Source organism: Vigna unguiculata, chromosome 11, assembly GCF_004118075.2.
Source record: "Vigna unguiculata cultivar IT97K-499-35 chromosome 11, ASM411807v1, whole genome shotgun sequence".
Classification (NCBI taxonomy): Eukaryota; Viridiplantae; Streptophyta; class Magnoliopsida; order Fabales; family Fabaceae; genus Vigna; species Vigna unguiculata.
Window position 1 is genome coordinate 21,228,473 of NC_040289.1, and position 18,259 is coordinate 21,246,731.

General features: G+C 30.9%; 1 protein-coding gene across 1 annotated transcript; it reads right to left on the reverse strand.

The window, feature by feature from the left end:
* Window positions 1-6: 6 nt before the first annotated feature.
* LOC114170253 lies at window positions 7-18,202 on the reverse strand. Its single transcript, XM_028055741.1, has 9 exons — window positions 18,053-18,202; window positions 2,057-2,159; window positions 1,709-1,808; window positions 1,164-1,296; window positions 1,024-1,100; window positions 790-910; window positions 539-703; window positions 377-454; window positions 7-303 (listed from the first exon to the last, which is right to left on the reverse strand). The coding sequence occupies exons 1-9, from the start codon at window positions 18,200-18,202 to the stop codon at window positions 7-9; spliced, it is 1,224 nt and encodes a 407-aa protein (XP_027911542.1).
* Window positions 18,203-18,259: the final 57 nt, after the last annotated feature.

Here is an 18,259-nt window from a genome sequence, read left to right on the forward strand (position 1 = left end):
TTTCATTCACTTTTCAATCTTGATGTTCTTCTTCAACATCTTTACTGGGATCTTCTTGTTTTCTTGAACCGCAGATCGATTCTGCCTTTTAATTGCTAGGACACGTGCTTTGGTAGCCAAATCAAAGCTAAGATTCTCCAAATGAGATGACTCTTTCTGGGTTAACTCATCATTTTCAACATCAATTACTGGTTGATTGACCAAAGCTTCCTCTGTAGAAACAGGGCTTGATCCTATAGTGTTCAAATGATCACTTAGAGCCTCAACATCATTTGATTCTTCAGTGAATTTGATCAGCAAATTCTAAAAATAAACTTGAAAGAGTTAGCATATAAAAACATTTAGAAAAAGAAGTATAGTTGTAATATTAGCATACCTCTGCAATGGTATCAAGTGCCATCTCATTTATAATCTGCTTAAGTTTACTTTCTTCTTCATTTCTAGAGTATACATCCTAACAAATATATTAAAGTCAAAAAATAGTAAAATTAAAAATACATATATGAAAAGACCTAAACAGAAATAAATCAGATCTTACCAAATCACTAAAGCTTTCAATGATTTTTTCATCCATGCAGACTTTTTTAACTCTGAATGATTGCTCAAATTTGCTATTATAATCATTCTTGCACTCAACTTTGAACAGATAGGTCTTATCAATGAGGACTTCAAACTCTTTAGGCAAGTTACCAGCAGTAGTGTACTATGAAAAGAAGTAGAAATGCAGATGATTGAACTTAATGAAAAAGAATTTGATCATGATTTATTTCACTATATAGGATACTTAACCTTGTCTTGTAAGTCAAGAATATCAGAGCATGATTTCTTCAACATTGCACTTGCATCACGATCAAATACAACAAAAGTTGTAGAATCAGTAGCATCAATTACACGAAGTCTAAGTTTAAACCTAAGCAAAGAAAAATAGAACATTAGTGATTTATTCAAATACGTCTATTAGTAAAATTAGTAAAATTAGAGAAAAAAGAATTATGAAGATTAATAATATTACCTAGGTGTAACCTTAATGACATGTTTGTTACATTTCTCACAAAAAAACATTTTGGAGTCAGGATAAACAACTTTGTTGCAGATACATGCTGTGTACCACCAATCATCATGATCTAGAACATGTTTGATAGTAGCCTTCACTACAAAAGTACTTTCCTGGAATCTTTGAGACCTTCAATTGAGCATCTAGGATGCAGCTTAATGAAATCTTCTTCTAAGCTAACTTTTGAAGACTGACCAAGTTGGGTAAGAGGTTGAGAAGGAGATTCAGTACCATCCCACATCCTACAAAAAAAATAGGCAAATTAAACGAAAATAAAAAAATGCAAAATGTACTTACATTTTTTTCAACTTGGTATCATCTTCACCATCACAGTTAAAAATTATCCTCGTACAATTCATACAGTTTTGAATAGAAACTTTATCTATAAAATATATAAAGATGTCAAACAATTTTTAAAAAATTACTACATTTGTTAAAAATGTCAAAAAGTTAGTTACCTTGGAAGATCTTGACTTTGCAATAATGTAAAACAATGACAACATATTGATCCTCTCCAGAGGCAAGAAATGCATTTAACATATTAACATATTGACCAAATAAAGTACACTCCAGTCGATAACTATTGCATGATGTAAAATTTCGTTAGATAAGAATAATGTTAAACATAAAATAAAAGAAGAACAATACTCTTACCCATCATCAAATTCAATAAGAATGACATTCATCTTGGTCTTCTTACCACCTTTCTCTAACTCTCTCTTTGTTCCAACACTAGTAAACATTCCAATGACATCTAAAAATAAATAAAACAATCAAAAAATATAACATGAATAAAAATTTAAACGCAAAGAAGAAAAAAAAAATTAATATACTTACTAACTAAGTAATCTATGTCAAAACCAGGTGCTTTGATGGTTGAAAAAGGGGTGTATGGAATACTAATATTGGGAACTAAGGTAGATTCTACCAAATTGACCTTGGTTCCAAATTAGAAGTTGATCTTATAGGTGTGATTTGTAGTTCTATAAGAACCACCATTACATGAAACACTAAAAGACTGAATGGAGTAAACCTTATCCTCTTTGATTTCATATTGAAATTTGTATATCAATGTGTGTCTAAGAGACGCATGGATTAGGACACCCTACAAAAGAAATTTCATATATCACATTATAATATAACATGGTAACTAAAAAAATTAAGAAAACTAAAAAAATGACGGACGTTTATAGTATGGTATAGTACCTCTTTGTCTTGAAGAACAATCTCCATGGAAAATGGAGATTTTCCTTTTGTGTAATCTTCTACAAACCATAACCTTACCACTCTTGCAAAGCAGACATGGTGTAAAGAAAACGGAAAATTAGACAATAATGAAGAAAGGATGTTGTGGATAGATGTATTTGTATAGAACATAAAAACATAAGAATAGTCTGATATATTTGTAGAGATAATAAGTGAAAAGTAAAACCGTATGCATGTTGTGGTCTTGGTTACACAAATTCAATAAAAATCAGGATAAGCAACTGTCAAACATATGAAGGGGACAAAAGAAAGAAAAACAACTTTTATGAAATGCATACTATGGTTTGTTCAAACCAAAACCGTACCATACTCTGGTTTTGGTTTCCCAAAAAGAGTAAAATGTGGGAAAAGCAAATGGTCAAATATATGAAGAACAGAGAAAAAAACAAAAGCTCTTTTTCACAAAGCTCAATGTTGTGGAATAAAAGGAAAATATGGCAGACAGCAAATGAAAAATAAAAGCTGCAGGACATTTAAAAGGAAATAAAGATATTGTTGGAAGGTTTCAAGAAAAGGAAATATGAAGACAACAAAGAAGAAAAACGAAAGAAGACAAACAAAACTATGAAGAGATGACAAAGCTGAAAATGGAAAGAAGTAACATGATGTAGTCATGTAGCTGCATCGAAGATAAAGGAAAGAAAAGACCTAATGCTAATTAACTGAGGACTCCAACATAAAATATGGCTAAACCTACATATAAAAAAATTCATCATAAGCTTACAAATAAATTATAAGGTTACAAATCAAAACTAAAATGATATCATATGCATAAAAAACATTACTTCCTCTGCATTGAATTTAAACACTGACTGAGAAAACAGATCCACCTTGGGTTGCAATGAAGAAAACTGAGCAATTCCTTTTAAAAAAATCAAAAAACAAAAATCAAACATAATCTTAAAAACTAATTATGATTTAATACCATTACATCTGATACAATACAACAACATCAACAACCAAGAAATCAACAACCACTGATAATAAAACATGAACAAAATAAATTGAGATGAAAATAATATCAATGCATATCAAAATTAAAAATAATAATCATTGTTCCAACTTGAACAGAACTTAGTGAGTTCCAATGACTTCCAACTTCAGACTAAACTCATGACTGTCATTTGGAGACATCCTGTATATCAATCTTCAAAACCTACAAAATAGGTAATCAATAAAAATGTTAAATAATCCTGTAAAAATGAATAGACAGTGAAGGCAAAACCAAAACCTGGTCGCAGAAAACCTAAAAAATATGAAATCAGCCTGTAAAAACAAAAAAATTAGCATCGAAAAATAAAACAACAAAAACAGAAAAAGATACAAATAAACCCTATAAAAAATTAGCAAAAAATGATCGGAGATGATCGGAGAAACCATAAAAATGTGAAATCAGCCTAGTAGTCGAAAATGATGAAAAACCAAGAACTGATACGAAAAAACCTAAAAAAGAATAAAAAAATGAAAAAAAATTATCAGAGAGGATCAAAGATGATAGAAAAAACAGAAGAGTAAACGTTGAAGGAAAAAACAAAAAATGATCGGAAGAAACATAAAAAAACCATTAAAACAAAACGAATACATGATCGGAGAGAAGAGTAAATGATAGAAAAAACATAAATAGTAAACGGTGAAGGCAAAACCAAAAACTAATCGGGAAAAACCTAAAAAAACCATAAAAACAAAACGAAAACATGATCGGAGATGATAGGAAAAACATAAAGAGTAAACGGTAAGGGCAAAACCAAAAACTAATCGGGAAAAACCTAAAAAAACCATAAAAACAAAACAAAAACATGATCAGATATGATAGACAAAACATAAAGAGTAAACGGTGAAGGCAAAAACAAAAACTCATTGGATAAAACCTAAAAAAACTATAAAAAAAAATGAAAACATGATCAGAGATGATAGGAAAAACATAAAGAGTAAACGGTGAAGGCAAAAACAAAAACTCATCGGATAAAACCTAAAAAAACCATAAATATAAAACGAAAAAATGATAGGAGATGAGAGAAAAAAACATGAAGAGGAAAAGGTGAAGGCAAAACCACAAAATGATCGGAAAAAGTAGCGTAAAAGAAAGTAGGAAAGTAGCGTGACGACAGAGAGAGATAGTGAGAGAAGAGTGTTGACGACAGAGAGTGAGAGAAGAGTTGTTAGGGTTACGGTAGAGAAAGAGAGTGAGAGAAGAGTGTTGATGGCAGAGAGTGAGAGAAGAGTTGTTAGGGTTAGGATAGAGAGAGACAATGAGAGAAGAGTGTTGACGGCAGAGAGTGAGAGAATAGTGGAGTGTGAAGGAATTAGGGTTTAGAAGATGAGTAACACGTGTAATCGCGAGACTGTGCCACTTGTCAATCAAAGAGAGTGTTACAAAATGCTATTTTGAGTTAATTTTGTGTGTTTTGCTTTTTGTGGGTCATTTAAAAAGTTGCCTTTTGTGCTACCTTGAATTGTATTATTAATAGATTCCTCTGACAGGTTCTCCTCTTCTCAACAAAATATTTTCTCTGCTCCAAAGATTGCACCACAACCCTTACACTAAAGTTCACTATTTCTTTCTATTTCTCATTAATTTTCCTAGCAGAAAGATGACTCATGGTTTTCTTTCTAGGTCCACTTATAAAATTTACAGACCACTCTCACATAACGAAACTCACGTTGATGACCTTTGCACTTTCTTAATCCAACATAACAAATTATTATTTTTTTTCTTTTCTTCTTGACTTAACATCTTTTCTCATTCTAAAACTAAAATACCATTAAATAAAAAAAACTAATAAATAAATTACTATTTCTTAATTCAGCCACATAAATCTTCATCAATGACCCATAATGTGCTTTTATTATCTTTTCCTATGACTAGATACAACGAATATGCTCTCAACACTTTCTCTTCCCAAAAATAACATAAAACACCAAAAAATTAATATAGTTTTGCTCTAAAAGGTTCAAACTCACCACTGCCAAGTTCTAAACAAGCACTCCAAACAAACAAATTACCACATTCATTTTGTTATTTACATACACAACAAACATTAAAAATATTTACCACACGATTGACACAGCAAAATAAATGAATATATAAAATATAAAACACACCAAATGCACATAATAACAATAAGAATCCAACACATGACCTCCCAACCTTAACAGAGAGCTTTAATGAATTATGCTACACTTTACTTAGGTATAATTTATTATTTATTAATTTAAATAATGCCATTCATGCCCACCATTCTTGAAATTTATTTATTTTTCTTGTGTGTTATAAAAAACACTCTCAAAGAAGGGAATGCAAATTCACACTGTAGGTTAAAACTTCTTGAGGCGAAGAATCTTACAATGGTTTAAACACACAACCTAGTTGTACTTCTATCAAGAATTTTTTCTCTAAATTTGACTTGATGTGCTCAGTATTATTTCTAAATTACTTTTGATAATTCTTTATCACATGAATGTAGCACTTGTTGTCATTGTTCTCTTCTTCATGATCAATTTGTCATCCTTTTTATAATTGTTGAAATGATAGGCCTTAAGGAATTTCAATTTTTTTCTTTTTTTGCTGAGACTCTTAGATTTTTTCCTTCCTCTCTTAATGTAGAGAGATCTTGACTTAGAATCCTTTGATTTTGTTCCTCTCTCTAATGTTTAGATTTTCTACAAAAGAAAACTTGTGAAACATATTCTAAAATATCTCGTTAGTAATATAGTATGTGCAAATATCAATCGAGATCATGTCAATTGTTAGTCACATAAAAGTATTTCCATATATATCAAATAACCATTTGATTTGAAAATATTTTTTCTCTATATTATAATTATTAAAAATTGATTTTTAAGAGTTGTGACTTGATAAAATTTTGAATTTTGTTAATGACATTAACCATTTTAAATAATGAAATATTGCTTTCAAATAATATTAAAGCTAATTTAATATCAAAGAGAAATAATAAGACAAAGACTTATTATCAAGGCATGTGAGAATGTCTGAGGAATGTAATCATCTTGTAAGTGTACTCGTTTGATCAATTAGGCTATAACTTCTAGTACTAAGTCATCTAGTTAGTACTAAGTCATCTAGTAAGTACTTATCTTATCAATACTCGTCTAATCAATATACATCATCCGATTTAGTACTAAGTCATCTAGTAAGTACTTATCTTATCAATACTCGTCTAATCAATATACATCGTCCGATTTATGATCACGAGATCACTTATGCTCTATAAACACACATTACACTAAACATAATATAGAACAATTAGTTATCTCATTTGTCTAGTGGATCATATGATGTATTTAACTACATATACTACATTAGAAATGTTAAAACACTTTGTAACAAATATTGATTTTGATCCTTCCTTATATCACTTAAACATTGTATCTCATATCATCTGATTGTATCCTTTGTCCATCTTATGTTGCCTGGTGCTTTGTTATTATCAAAACACTTTCATCTAAATGGGTTTTTATAGTCACAACAATATAAAGAAAGATATAGTACAACTTAACAACCTACGACCAAAAGAATTAGAGCAATCATTGTCAAAATTACTTAGTGGAATTACTAACCTTACAACATCAATCAAAATATTTTAGATAGTGAAAAAGTGAGTGACTCTTTTTTATCCAAGAGGAGATTAAGAAGGTTGTCTAGAGAGATTGTACTCACCTTGAGAGGTTGATACTCTTTCTTAGGGAGGGTGCACTTGTTATACCTAGAAAATATACTCGTAACCCGAAGAAGTTTGTGTACTCGTTTTGTAATCAATTTTATTTTATTAGTGTAACCCTTAAATATAGTGCTTAAGGGAGAACTGCACATAGCCCATGAGTTTGGATGATTTTGTATAAACTTTCTTTTATGTTTGATTTGCTTATTATTAAGTATTTCAATTATTAAACACGAAAATAGTCTAATATCTAATCAATCCATCATCTCTAGAGCCAACTACACTAACATGGGAAGACTTTGCCTAGGAGGGTTACTAGTAGCATATATAGAAGGGAATCCTCCCCCTTGCTCATCTCTTTTAGTTTGCATAGCATTACTCCCTCATTTTAGTTTGTGGACTCAATTTTGTGTTATAGTAAACGAGTCACAATAACCAATAAAGTTTTGATGATACCAAAACACTCTACCAAACAACTAAGTTTTTGGTTAGAAATGAAGTTATGTTAGACGACTAAGAGAGAACATACAACAGAGAGAGTAAGGTTAAGGAATTGATTAATATTGTTTGAAGATCAAAATATATGATGTATATTTTTTCTTACATGTGCTTAAACAATAGATAATCATACATTGTATGTTTAAATGAAAGCAAGAAGTTTGGTAATCGCAAATGCCAAGTCTTAGCATTAGACAAGTCGTAATGTTATACAAGCCTAACAAGTACTAATTATCAACTTAAAACATTAGATGAAACAAGTCTCTACATAACCTAAGTCACTGTGTTAGATGACCAAGGTGCTAAATGACTAAGTTGTTAGCTGACTAGTATTAGGCGACCTAAAGTGTTAGACAACCCAAGTCAACTTAAACCATCAGATGATCAATGTGTCATACGACCTTAACAAGTGAAACATCTTTAGTACGCTTTGATGATTTGATTCATGTTTTTATCTATGATTAAATATACGAATTGATATACTAATCTAAATTTTTGAAGCAAAGATTAAATGTTATGAATTGCAACGTTCAAGAAAATTATCTTATAATAATTTCATTGTAGAAGACTAAAGTTTTTTAAAATAAATAACAAAACAATATAAGCAATAAGAAAATAATATATGTGATTGATGAATGAATTGTTTGATTGATTTAATAGTATTATTGGTCTAATGATTCAAATGCAAAATCAAGTTGCACAAAGTTTCCTTAACATGACAATTCTGAACATTGAAGGGAGAAAAATTTAAATCAAGGCCGAGCTCATTCAAAAAAGGAAAAAAAGATATCCTGAAAAGCATCAGTTGTTTCATAATTGAAGTCTTGAAGAATAACATTGAAGATGATTGATCAAGTCATTCCATATTAAGATGATTGCGATGAATAGCTACAATTCAAAGTTTCAAGGGCTAGTTGAAACTACATTTGTATAGTCGATGCTGAGTTAAGCCACCCGAGAAAAAAAAAAGTAGAGAAAAGAGAAAGAATAAAGTGTTGAGAAGTTGTCATAGCATTAGGGTTTAGAGAAATTGGGTTGAGAGCTTGAATATTATAATATACTTCATTGAGTGAAGTTGTAGCTTAGGGGTTATGTTGTACACTCTTGTTTTGAAAGAGTGCCATTTCTTTTATTCATTGTAATTGAGTTTTTTTTATTAATTATAGAGGGAGATTGAGAGTTGTACTTGGAGAGGTTGGTACTTAGAATAGCCTGGAGAGGTTTGTACTCGTGTACCCGGTGAGGTTTAAACTCGTGTACTTGGAGAGGGTGATAATCGTTACTGATCAAAAGTGTTGATTAGTAGAATTTCTTAAGCAAGTTGCTTAAGATACCAGGCTTAACCTTAGGTGGAGCTGAACAAGTATAAATCTGTTGTATGCATTTTCTGTATCCCTACATGTTAGCATTCTAGTTTTGCCTCTTTTTCTTTCATAAAAGTGCCATTTTAGTTTTAATTAGTTTTTATTTTTCTTATGTTAGACTACATTTTTGTTTTTTTGTGTAGAAATTTAAGTTTTTAAGAAAATTCATTTAAAAAGCTTTCTTTAGTAGTGTTTTAATGTAAATAATACTTCTTTGGTGTAGATGTTGAAGTTGAACTTAAAGAGTCAACTAGGATATTTAATTAGACCTCATATCTCAATCTAAACAAGCTGGGCTTTACCAAGGTTGGAATGTCTGGACTACAGGAGGCATTAGTTGTGCCAATGACCATGAAGATGGCCCAAGTGGGGAAAATCATGAGGAAGAAGAAGAACCCACTACTAGATCAAAGGACATTGTCTCTTGCAACCCTTCAGAAGACAGAGGCCCTATGTACTCACAGTTTGAGAGGATGGTACTTCACCAACTAAATGAACTCAATGTGTCTCAAGATGCACATGACACCTTTTGAAATAAGAGGTTCAATGACTTGGGCGGCGAAATCCATGGAATTCATGATCTGCTGACATTATTCTAGACCAGAAACAATCCTTAGGATGACTGAGTGTGTCATCCTTTAGGATCGTGCATTGCATTTGTGTTGTTATGTTGCTTTGTTATGAGTTTTGTCAGATTTTTAGTCAGTAAATTTAAAATTTCAGTTTGTTGATTGTATTAGTTTTTCTTTTCTGTTTCTGTTTTTAGTTTCTTATCCCATGTATCATGTGCTATGATTAATGAAACATTTTCCTTTGTTTGTGTTCTTAATTGCTTTACTTCTATTTGATAAATTTTAAGGGGGAGAAAAATTGAAAAATTGGAACAATTGAATTAAGAAATTGAATTATTAAAGGAATTGGATTAAGAATTGCTAAACTATATTATAGAGGATACCCATACCATTGATAGGGGAAGTAGTGCATCTGTGTGTGCTTGTTATCTTGTGTGTACTGCTTTTGGAAATATTTTTTATATTTATAAGGATAAATAAGAAATGGAAGATGATGCTTCTCATCAATTCAATACAGGTTGATTCAATAGAGTTTGGCTTCATCCAATCAGGGGGAGATGGTTAGCGTAAATGGTTTTGATGATTTGGTGCGTGAAGATTTGTTGAAGATATATGAAGCCATTGCATTAGAACATGTTGTATCCCTGATTAAATTGATGAAAATGTGAAAACTTGATGATTCACGTGTTTATCAAGCTTGGTATGTGTATCCTAAATCTTGATTTTAAATGATGAAAAAAACATGAAGATGGGTGCTCATAATGTAGACCATTTCGCATTGCATAAATGTATAAGGTATGTTTATTTTTTTTTTAACCTATTGAATTGGATTTTAACAAGTTAAATGGTTTGCTTCAGTAGTTTTATTTGTTACATATTCAATAAGTTGATTTATTTTTTCATCGACTGATTTCACTTAAGTTAAGTGAAATCAACAAATTGAATGAAAAGCCAACATGTTAAATTTGTTAACAAATTGACTGTATATTCTATTTTTTCTTGAGAGAGGAGTAAGAATTACCATTTTGAGTGCAAAATTATTGTGAATTTTATGGAAAACTCTCTCTAGATCATATAGAAGTGAAACCTTTAGTGATTGATCTTGGATCTTTCGTGGAGCAATTTTGCTTGTTTTAGGAACTTGGAGAAAGAGGTTTGGTTGGCTAGGGAGAGCCTTCATTTAGGTTTGATCTTTCTCAAGTTTCTAGGTGGTTCCTAGTGGTTTTCTAGGTCTGCAAGTGTGATCTTGTTGTGCTTGTATAGATTCTTGTGAGATTCAAGAGTCTTGGTGTTATTTTTAGCTTATTTTAAAAGCGTAATCTTGTGGATTGTGTAAATCTTTTCAAATAGAGCAAGTCAGGCTCCAGTTGCCTTAAAAAACTGGATATAGCTCAGATTTGAGTGAACTAGTATAAAAATTGTGTTCTTGTAGCATTGCATCCTCATTTTGTGGTTGATTTAATTCAAGTTAAAGGTGTTTTAAGATTTCAAAATTAATCAAAGTTTTTAATAAGCCAATTCAACCCCCCCTTCTTGGTAAATTACCCATTTCAATACTCACACTTTTCATATCTTAGATTTACATTTTCTACGAAAAAGTAGTTCATAATCAAACTTTTTGTTAGTGGTTATGGTAGGAGTTTTCATTTCCATGCATTTTGTAGAGTTTAGCCATGACAACTTCTTGCATATAGTGGGTGCACATAGTATTAAAATTTTTGAATGAAGATTTTGAACTTAGTCATGCTTCCTTATGCTATCGCATGGAGTTTCACTTGTTGTTACTTAGTGTTTTAATTACTCACTTTGAAAACCCAACTTTGTTTCCACTCGCACATTACATTTCAAATTTAAGTTAAGTATGTTGAGTATAATTGAAGCCTTGCATCCCTAGTATATTGATATGTCCCAATTCAATTTGATGAAAATCTGGTTAATAATATTGTTGTCATATGGTGCCAGTTTTATGCTATTTTGTTAGTTTTGTTGGCACGAGCAAGCTTAAAGCAAAGAATCGATAAAACCATGTACATGAAGATCACATGGGTTTCATGAAGATTGATGAAGATCCACATGAAGAATATGTTTTTAATGTATTAAATTTGGAAATAATGTGTTAAATGTAATGATTAGATGTTATATCATGTTGGTAGGCTATATGACATATGTTATATGTCTTGTTAGTCTTAGTGTGTTTCTTTTAATCTGTTAAAATAGGTTTTAACAAGTTAAAAGACTTGCAATATATAATTTCTGGTATGAATGTATTCAGTTAGTTGAACTATTTTTCAATTGACTGATTTCACTTAAGTCAAGTGAAATCAGTTGACTGTACAGAAAATTCAATCTACTTATCATTCATCACTGATTTCACTTTTCGAGAGCAGAGGCATAATTTTGGGTTTGAGAGTGCAAAAATTTATCATTCATCACTGGAAAACCATGTCTCTCTCTGCAATACACAACCGCAACGTTAAGTTTGAAGATCTTGTGATATAGGATTTTCTTGTTCCTTTTAGAAGATTAATGAATATGGTGATGATTGATTAAGAAAACCAAGGAAATCCCTACTGGACATTAAGATAGCAAGCTATCTAGATGTGAAGGTTCCTTTCCAAGGTTCTCGAGAAGAGAAGAATGGATTGATTCAAAAACAAATAAGAGTGGACAACACATTAAAAAAGTAAAACCAAGTCACACACACAAAAGAAGAAGAAAGCATAAAATGGAAAGGAAAGGAATGATAAAAATGTGAGAAGCACGACACTACAAGGCTAGGCTAGAAGAAGCCATGGCAACCTTGAAGATGAGTGGATGTGTGTCGCCACTTGAATCAAGATTCAAGATAAGGCTTAAAAGCATTCATTCCCTAGGGAGGAAGACTCTCATAATGGTTGATACACAAACGTGTTTAATTTCTCCAAAATATTCAACCCTTGTACAAGTTTTTTAGGTCTCTTAAATAGAAGTATCTAGGGGCCTCTTAGCAAAAACAAATAAGCTAAAAAGGAATACAATGTAATAACACAACCTAGAGTCTAGAAAGTAGGTCAACAAAGGAGCACATGGACACATTCTAGAAGCCTTCTTGGCCAAGGCAAGGTGGATGCTCCTGCTAGATGTTTCTAGACTTCTTGGTTACGAAGGCATGTGGTCATCCTTTCTAGTTGTTTCTGGAAAGCTTTTCTCCTTTTCTTTCCTCCACTTGTGCTCTCCAAAAGCCATCTAAATGTGCCACTTGTCCTTCTTTGTCCCATATCTTAATGAACCTACAAAATAATTTAATTTTGAATTAGGATATTAGCTTTAGGTTAAGCTAATCCTTTGAGTTAACAAGTCAACCCAAAATCAAGGTCAAGGAGTCAACTTAAAAATAGTTAACCAAGCCAACTTAATGGATTTTTAAACTAAAGAAAATAAAAGCAAAGGAAGGGATAAAGGAACTCCCTTTCTTCTAAGCATGTGCCATAGACCATCATCCTTAGTATGAATCAATCCTTTATCATCTTGGTTGATCTTGGAGGCATTTTGGCTTGTGAGTAGCTTGAAGAACACATGTATGGTTGGCTAGGGAGAGCCACCATTTGGTTTGAATGTTCTTATTCCTTTAGTTGTTTGCTTGATGTGATTTCAGGTTTGTAAGTGTGATTCTTTCAGGGTAGTTGTCTAGATTTTTGTGTGAGTCAAAAATCTTGTGAGTTTCTTTGTTCAAAAGTGTAGTCTTGGTGTATGATTTGTAAAACTTATGAATATACTGAAAACTAGGCTCAAGTTGTCTTGGTAAACTAGATGTAGCTATGTGATTGAGTGAACCAGTATAAAAACAAATGTGCAATTCTCTTTCCCTCATCTTACTCACTTTGAATCACTTTAAAAACTCAATATAATAAAGTAATCCACTCTTTCTTGTGATTTAATGCGTTCTTGTCTAATGTGAGGTTGTATACTTGTTAGAAATATTGATTGGAACAAGTCTTGTATGAAAAAGTTTGTTGTTTGAGTTAAATCTACGAATTCTGCATTATGCATAAATTCCCACAATTTTAGCTGAATGATTTGAAATTTTAGTTGACTGTTTCATAGCTCAAGAACAAATTAGTCTGCTTTTTTTATTTTTTGACCAATTGAAAGTGTACTATTATACAACTTTTACATTCTAACTTTCTAGTCTATTTGATACAATTGAAAGGAGTTTTATGCTTTCGAAAATGTTTTAAATAGCCAATTCAACCCCCCTTCTTGGCTTAAATCACCATTTCAAGCCTACAAGTTAAATGTTGTTAGTTAGTTCATGCATTTTTCTTGTCTAAGTCAGGAGCATCCATGTTTCCTTTCATTTTATTCACTTTGCACTTAGCATTTTAGTTCACGTTGCACCCTACATTTACATTGCATGATTTGTTTCAATTATCTGTATGAAATTTTGCTTTCTAGCATGATGAGAACTTTGTTTTAGTCTAGTGCATTACACCTAATTATAAGTTTATTTGGGTTGTTGTAAGTATTTTAATATAAAATATATGGCCAAGGTGTTCTTGTACATATCATCTGCTCATTACATCATTTTGTATTTGAAGTTAATCTGATGAAGTATCTTGTTGTTATGATTTGAATCTCATTTCTATCCAGAAATTTTGTATCACACACATTATCTATGTATGCTAGAATTTACAACATGATCATTTGATGTTAATAGTGCTTTGTTGTGGTTTAGTGCATTGTGACAAGCATGCTTGCAAATGATTCCTTATACATCTCTGCATTTTTAAATTTAAATGGCATGTTTTGCATGCTTTGCAGGTCTGATTTCACGGTTACCACATCTTATTATTTTGTTGCCATAGGGTGTCATGCATATTTTCATCTAAGTTAGTGTTGCGTTCATGGTTTCAACTCAATCAATTTCATTCCAAAATACTTTAGATCACCTTAGCATGCATAGTCATTAATTGTTCACGAATGAAGCTTTCACTAAGATTCATCTTCATTTCAATTAAAGTTCAATGACTCAACGATCTTCCATCTTTTTGCATAGTAAAAATTGAAGCAAAATAGCTATTAAACGATTATTTTAGTTTACTAGAGATATAAACATTTTTTTTAGCTCAACGAAAATTTTTTTCTTTTCCTAAAGATTTTCTGAAATAGAAATATAGAATGAAGTAACTAGAAAAAAATATAGATTGTTAAAATATTGCTCTTCTAGAGGAATCATCTAAAAAGAAGGATATTTGAAACCTATTCATACAAAAAGGCTAACATAGATGTTATAGGTCAAATTTTTTTATTGTCCATTTGTTTATTCCGTAAAGAAGCCGAATGAAACAAAAGTCTCACGTTCAGTATTGAATTAGAGTCGTTAAATTGAAATAATGAATCAACGTCGACTATAAGGCCTTCTAAGTTAACGATGCGGGTTTGATTCCCGCTACCTGTTTCTATTTTATTCTATTTAAATTTATCTTTTTTCTTCGAGAAAGAATATAGAATTCTTAAAGAATTTGTCAATTATTCATTTTCATTTCTTAATTTAGTTTTAGTTATATATATTCAATTATATTCAATTGATTTTTATTTTTTCTTTTATTCTAAATATTTTATTTATTTTATTTTTAGAATTTTTAGAATTCTTTATATTTGTTTGATTTTTTAATCTTTTTAATAAGGTTTAGTTAAAAAGGTTAAAGTTATAAAATAGAAGCGTCCATTATCTAATGGATAGCACAAAGGTCTTCTAAACCTTAGGTATAGGTTCAAATCCTCTTTATATTATTTATTTATTTATTACATTTTGATTCGAATTCATTATATATATTAAAATGAAATAAAAAGATATTCAAAGATACTAATTATAAAAATTGGGAAATTGAATTACAAAATTATTTAATGATTCATCATTTTTTCTACTTGTTCCTGGAATAAAAAGAGTTCCATATGTTCTTTAATAGCGTCCTTTAAAAGGTCTTCTGCTTCCCTATTGAATGTCTTGGTAGAAATTTCCTTTATTTGTCTTTGAGTAAGCATGTGACTCAACAAGAAATTTCCTTACGTGTCCAATTTCTAATGAATCAAGATAATCATTCGGTCTGGTATAAATAGTTACTATCTATTCTTCCATAGTAAGAGGGGTTGATTGGGATTGTTTAAGCAACTCGCACAATCGTTGACCTCTTGCTAATTGATTTTGAGTATCTTTATCTAGATCATAAGCAAATTATGCAAAAGCTTCTAATTTTGCAAATTATGCTAATTCCAATTTTAATTTACCAGCTACTTGTTTCATGGCTTTGATTTGAGTTGTTGGTCCAACTCCGAAAACTTAATTATCGACATTAATAGCAAATTTTATTCCAACATTGAATAGATCGGCCGATAAGAATATTTGGCCATCTGTAATGGAAATTACATACGTAGGAATATAAGCTAAAGCGTCTCCTGATTGAGTTTCCAAAAGACACGAATGTAAATAAAAAACATCCCTTGGATAAGCTTTGCAACCTGGTGGTCTTCGTAATGGAAGAGACATTTCCTGATAAGCTTGTGTTCGTTTGGAGTGATCGTCATAAAATATTTAGATATAGCTGCTCCTGTACAAGGCAAGAGGTATTATAATGTAGCTAGAGAATCCACTATTTCAGATTCTACAATAGTGTATTCCATTGCTCCTCTTTCTTGCTCCTCTTTTAGTAATTCCTTCTACACGAGTGGTTACCATGAAAATATCTTAAATTTATTTTTTATAAGAACAAAATGATGCTTATATTATATTTTATAATAGAAAGCCTAATTAGTTATTTTTTTTATTTCATCATCCCAAACATGCCAATATTAGCACTAATAATAGGTAAATGTAACTCATTGTTCAAGCAACTTTTTAGAGTTCCTAGAGCTCCTTCTAAGGCTTGTTGTAAAACCCGCTATCGAACTTGATTAATAACTCTTGGTTGTTCAAAATCAATAGCTTCGTTTTTGTAATTTTCTAATTGTTCCAAAGTCGTATAAATTGAATTAATTAAATTCAAATTTTCTTGATTGATCTTAAAATAGCTATTCACCCGAAACAAATCTTCTTCTATTTCAAATTTCCTTAAGGGGGCTTCGGTTTTTTCGAGCTGTTCAATGGTTTTTTTCTTGTAATTCTTTTGAGTTTTGAGTAGTTCTCCAAATTTTCTGTTTTCGATTATCTAATAAATCACATAATGAAAGTAAACTCTCTTTCCATCCATTTCAAAATGTCTATGATCTCTTCCTGAACCAAACATGAATCTTTCGATTCATTTGGCTCTCACACTCAATTACTTATCGAAAATTTACCATTTTTTTTGTAATGCGCTTATGCTCTCTTGTCTATTCAAAATGAAAACAATTACCAATATAAGACCAGAATATTCGGAGGACTCTTTTGGCCAAACAAAGTTGTTTTTTTATTCGAATCCAAAGACTTCTTTTGAATTTATATATAGGTCATACATCGATTATGCATCGTACAAAGGGGAGGTTTAAATTCACCCATTTTTTATTTCTCGGCATAAATAGGATTCAAGCCATTTTTTTATCGACTGGAGTGTTTTATGTCGAAAAAACTCAATTTTTTTTTGGAAATTGTTTCCTTTCTGTATTAATATAGCGGTAGAAAGAGTACTACATTACGTGTAGACTTCAAACTCTTTTTAAACCTCGTAATAGTCCAAAATTTTTGGTAATAGAGAATCAAAGTGGATTACCAATAAAGCGCGAAAGGCTATGGTTCTTTAAGATTTTTCTTAAATTATTCAAAAAGGAAAATAAATTCAGAAGTAATTCGCAAGATTTTGCATATTTTCTTAATTCTAACTAAACTAAAAAGTGCAGTTTGGTTAAATCCAATTTATTCTTTGAAATAAACAACTCTCACACACTCCCTTTCCCAAAAAAAAAAACAACCATTAGACCTAACACTACACTAAGATTTATTGGATTTGTTGCTAAAATATCGGTATTAAACACAAAACTTCCGGCGAATGGCCAGGAGCCCAAACAAAGGAAAAAATCGGTTATATTTTTCATATGATCTCATATCCTGTTATGAATAAACTAATTATCTTTCTAATATTCCTATTTGATAGATAATATAATAAAATAATTGGAATATATAATTATAGAATTTGATATAATTTGGATTGGTTAATCAATTGGAAGATTCCTTAAAAGAATGATACTTCTTATAATTAGATACTATTTCTTTTATCAATTGCAAAATCTATCTAGTTTGAACACTTTCAAAAAATGATCTTAAAAGAAATAAAAGAGGGGTTCATTGGACTAAACAACAATAAGAAAGAGTGGTTCATTGGACTAAACAACAAGAAGAAAGAGGGGTTCATTGGACTAAACACAAAGAAGAAAGAAGGTGAATAAGTATGTGAATACCTTTCAATTAGTTCTTCTCTTGTGTTCTTATTTGAAAAGATAAAGAATTGTAGGAGTGAATTATTAATATAATTCGAAAAAGGAAGTCCATATATGTATTTCTATCTTTTTAGGATTAAACAAAAGGATTAGCAAATAAAAGTGCTAATGCTACAACCAGCCCGTAAATTGTTAAAGCTTCCATAAAAGCCAGACTAAGTAATAAAGTACCTGTATTTTTCTCTCTGCCTCTGGTTGTCGTACAATGCCCTCTACAGCTTGCGCTACGGTAGTGCCTTGACCAACATCAAGTCCAATAGAAGCAAGCCCTACAGCCAATCTAGCAGCAATAATAGAAGCGACACAAATAATTGGATTCATGAGAATTTCCTCATAACTTATATATAAAAGAAAGAAATAGTTAATGATATAATCAAC

Coding starts and splice junctions, on each gene's coding strand:
- LOC114170253 (XM_028055741.1), bottom strand. CDS start 18,202: ATGAATCCAATTATTTGTGTCGCTTCTATTATTGCTGCTAGATTGGCT. Junction 1,809..2,056: donor TCAGTCTTTTAGTGTTTCAT/GTAATGGTGGTT, acceptor ATTTATTTTTAG/ATGTCATTGGAATGTTTACT. Junction 704..789: donor TTCTTGACTTACAAGACAAG/GTTAAGTATCCT, acceptor TTCTTTTCATAG/TACACTACTGCTGGTAACTT.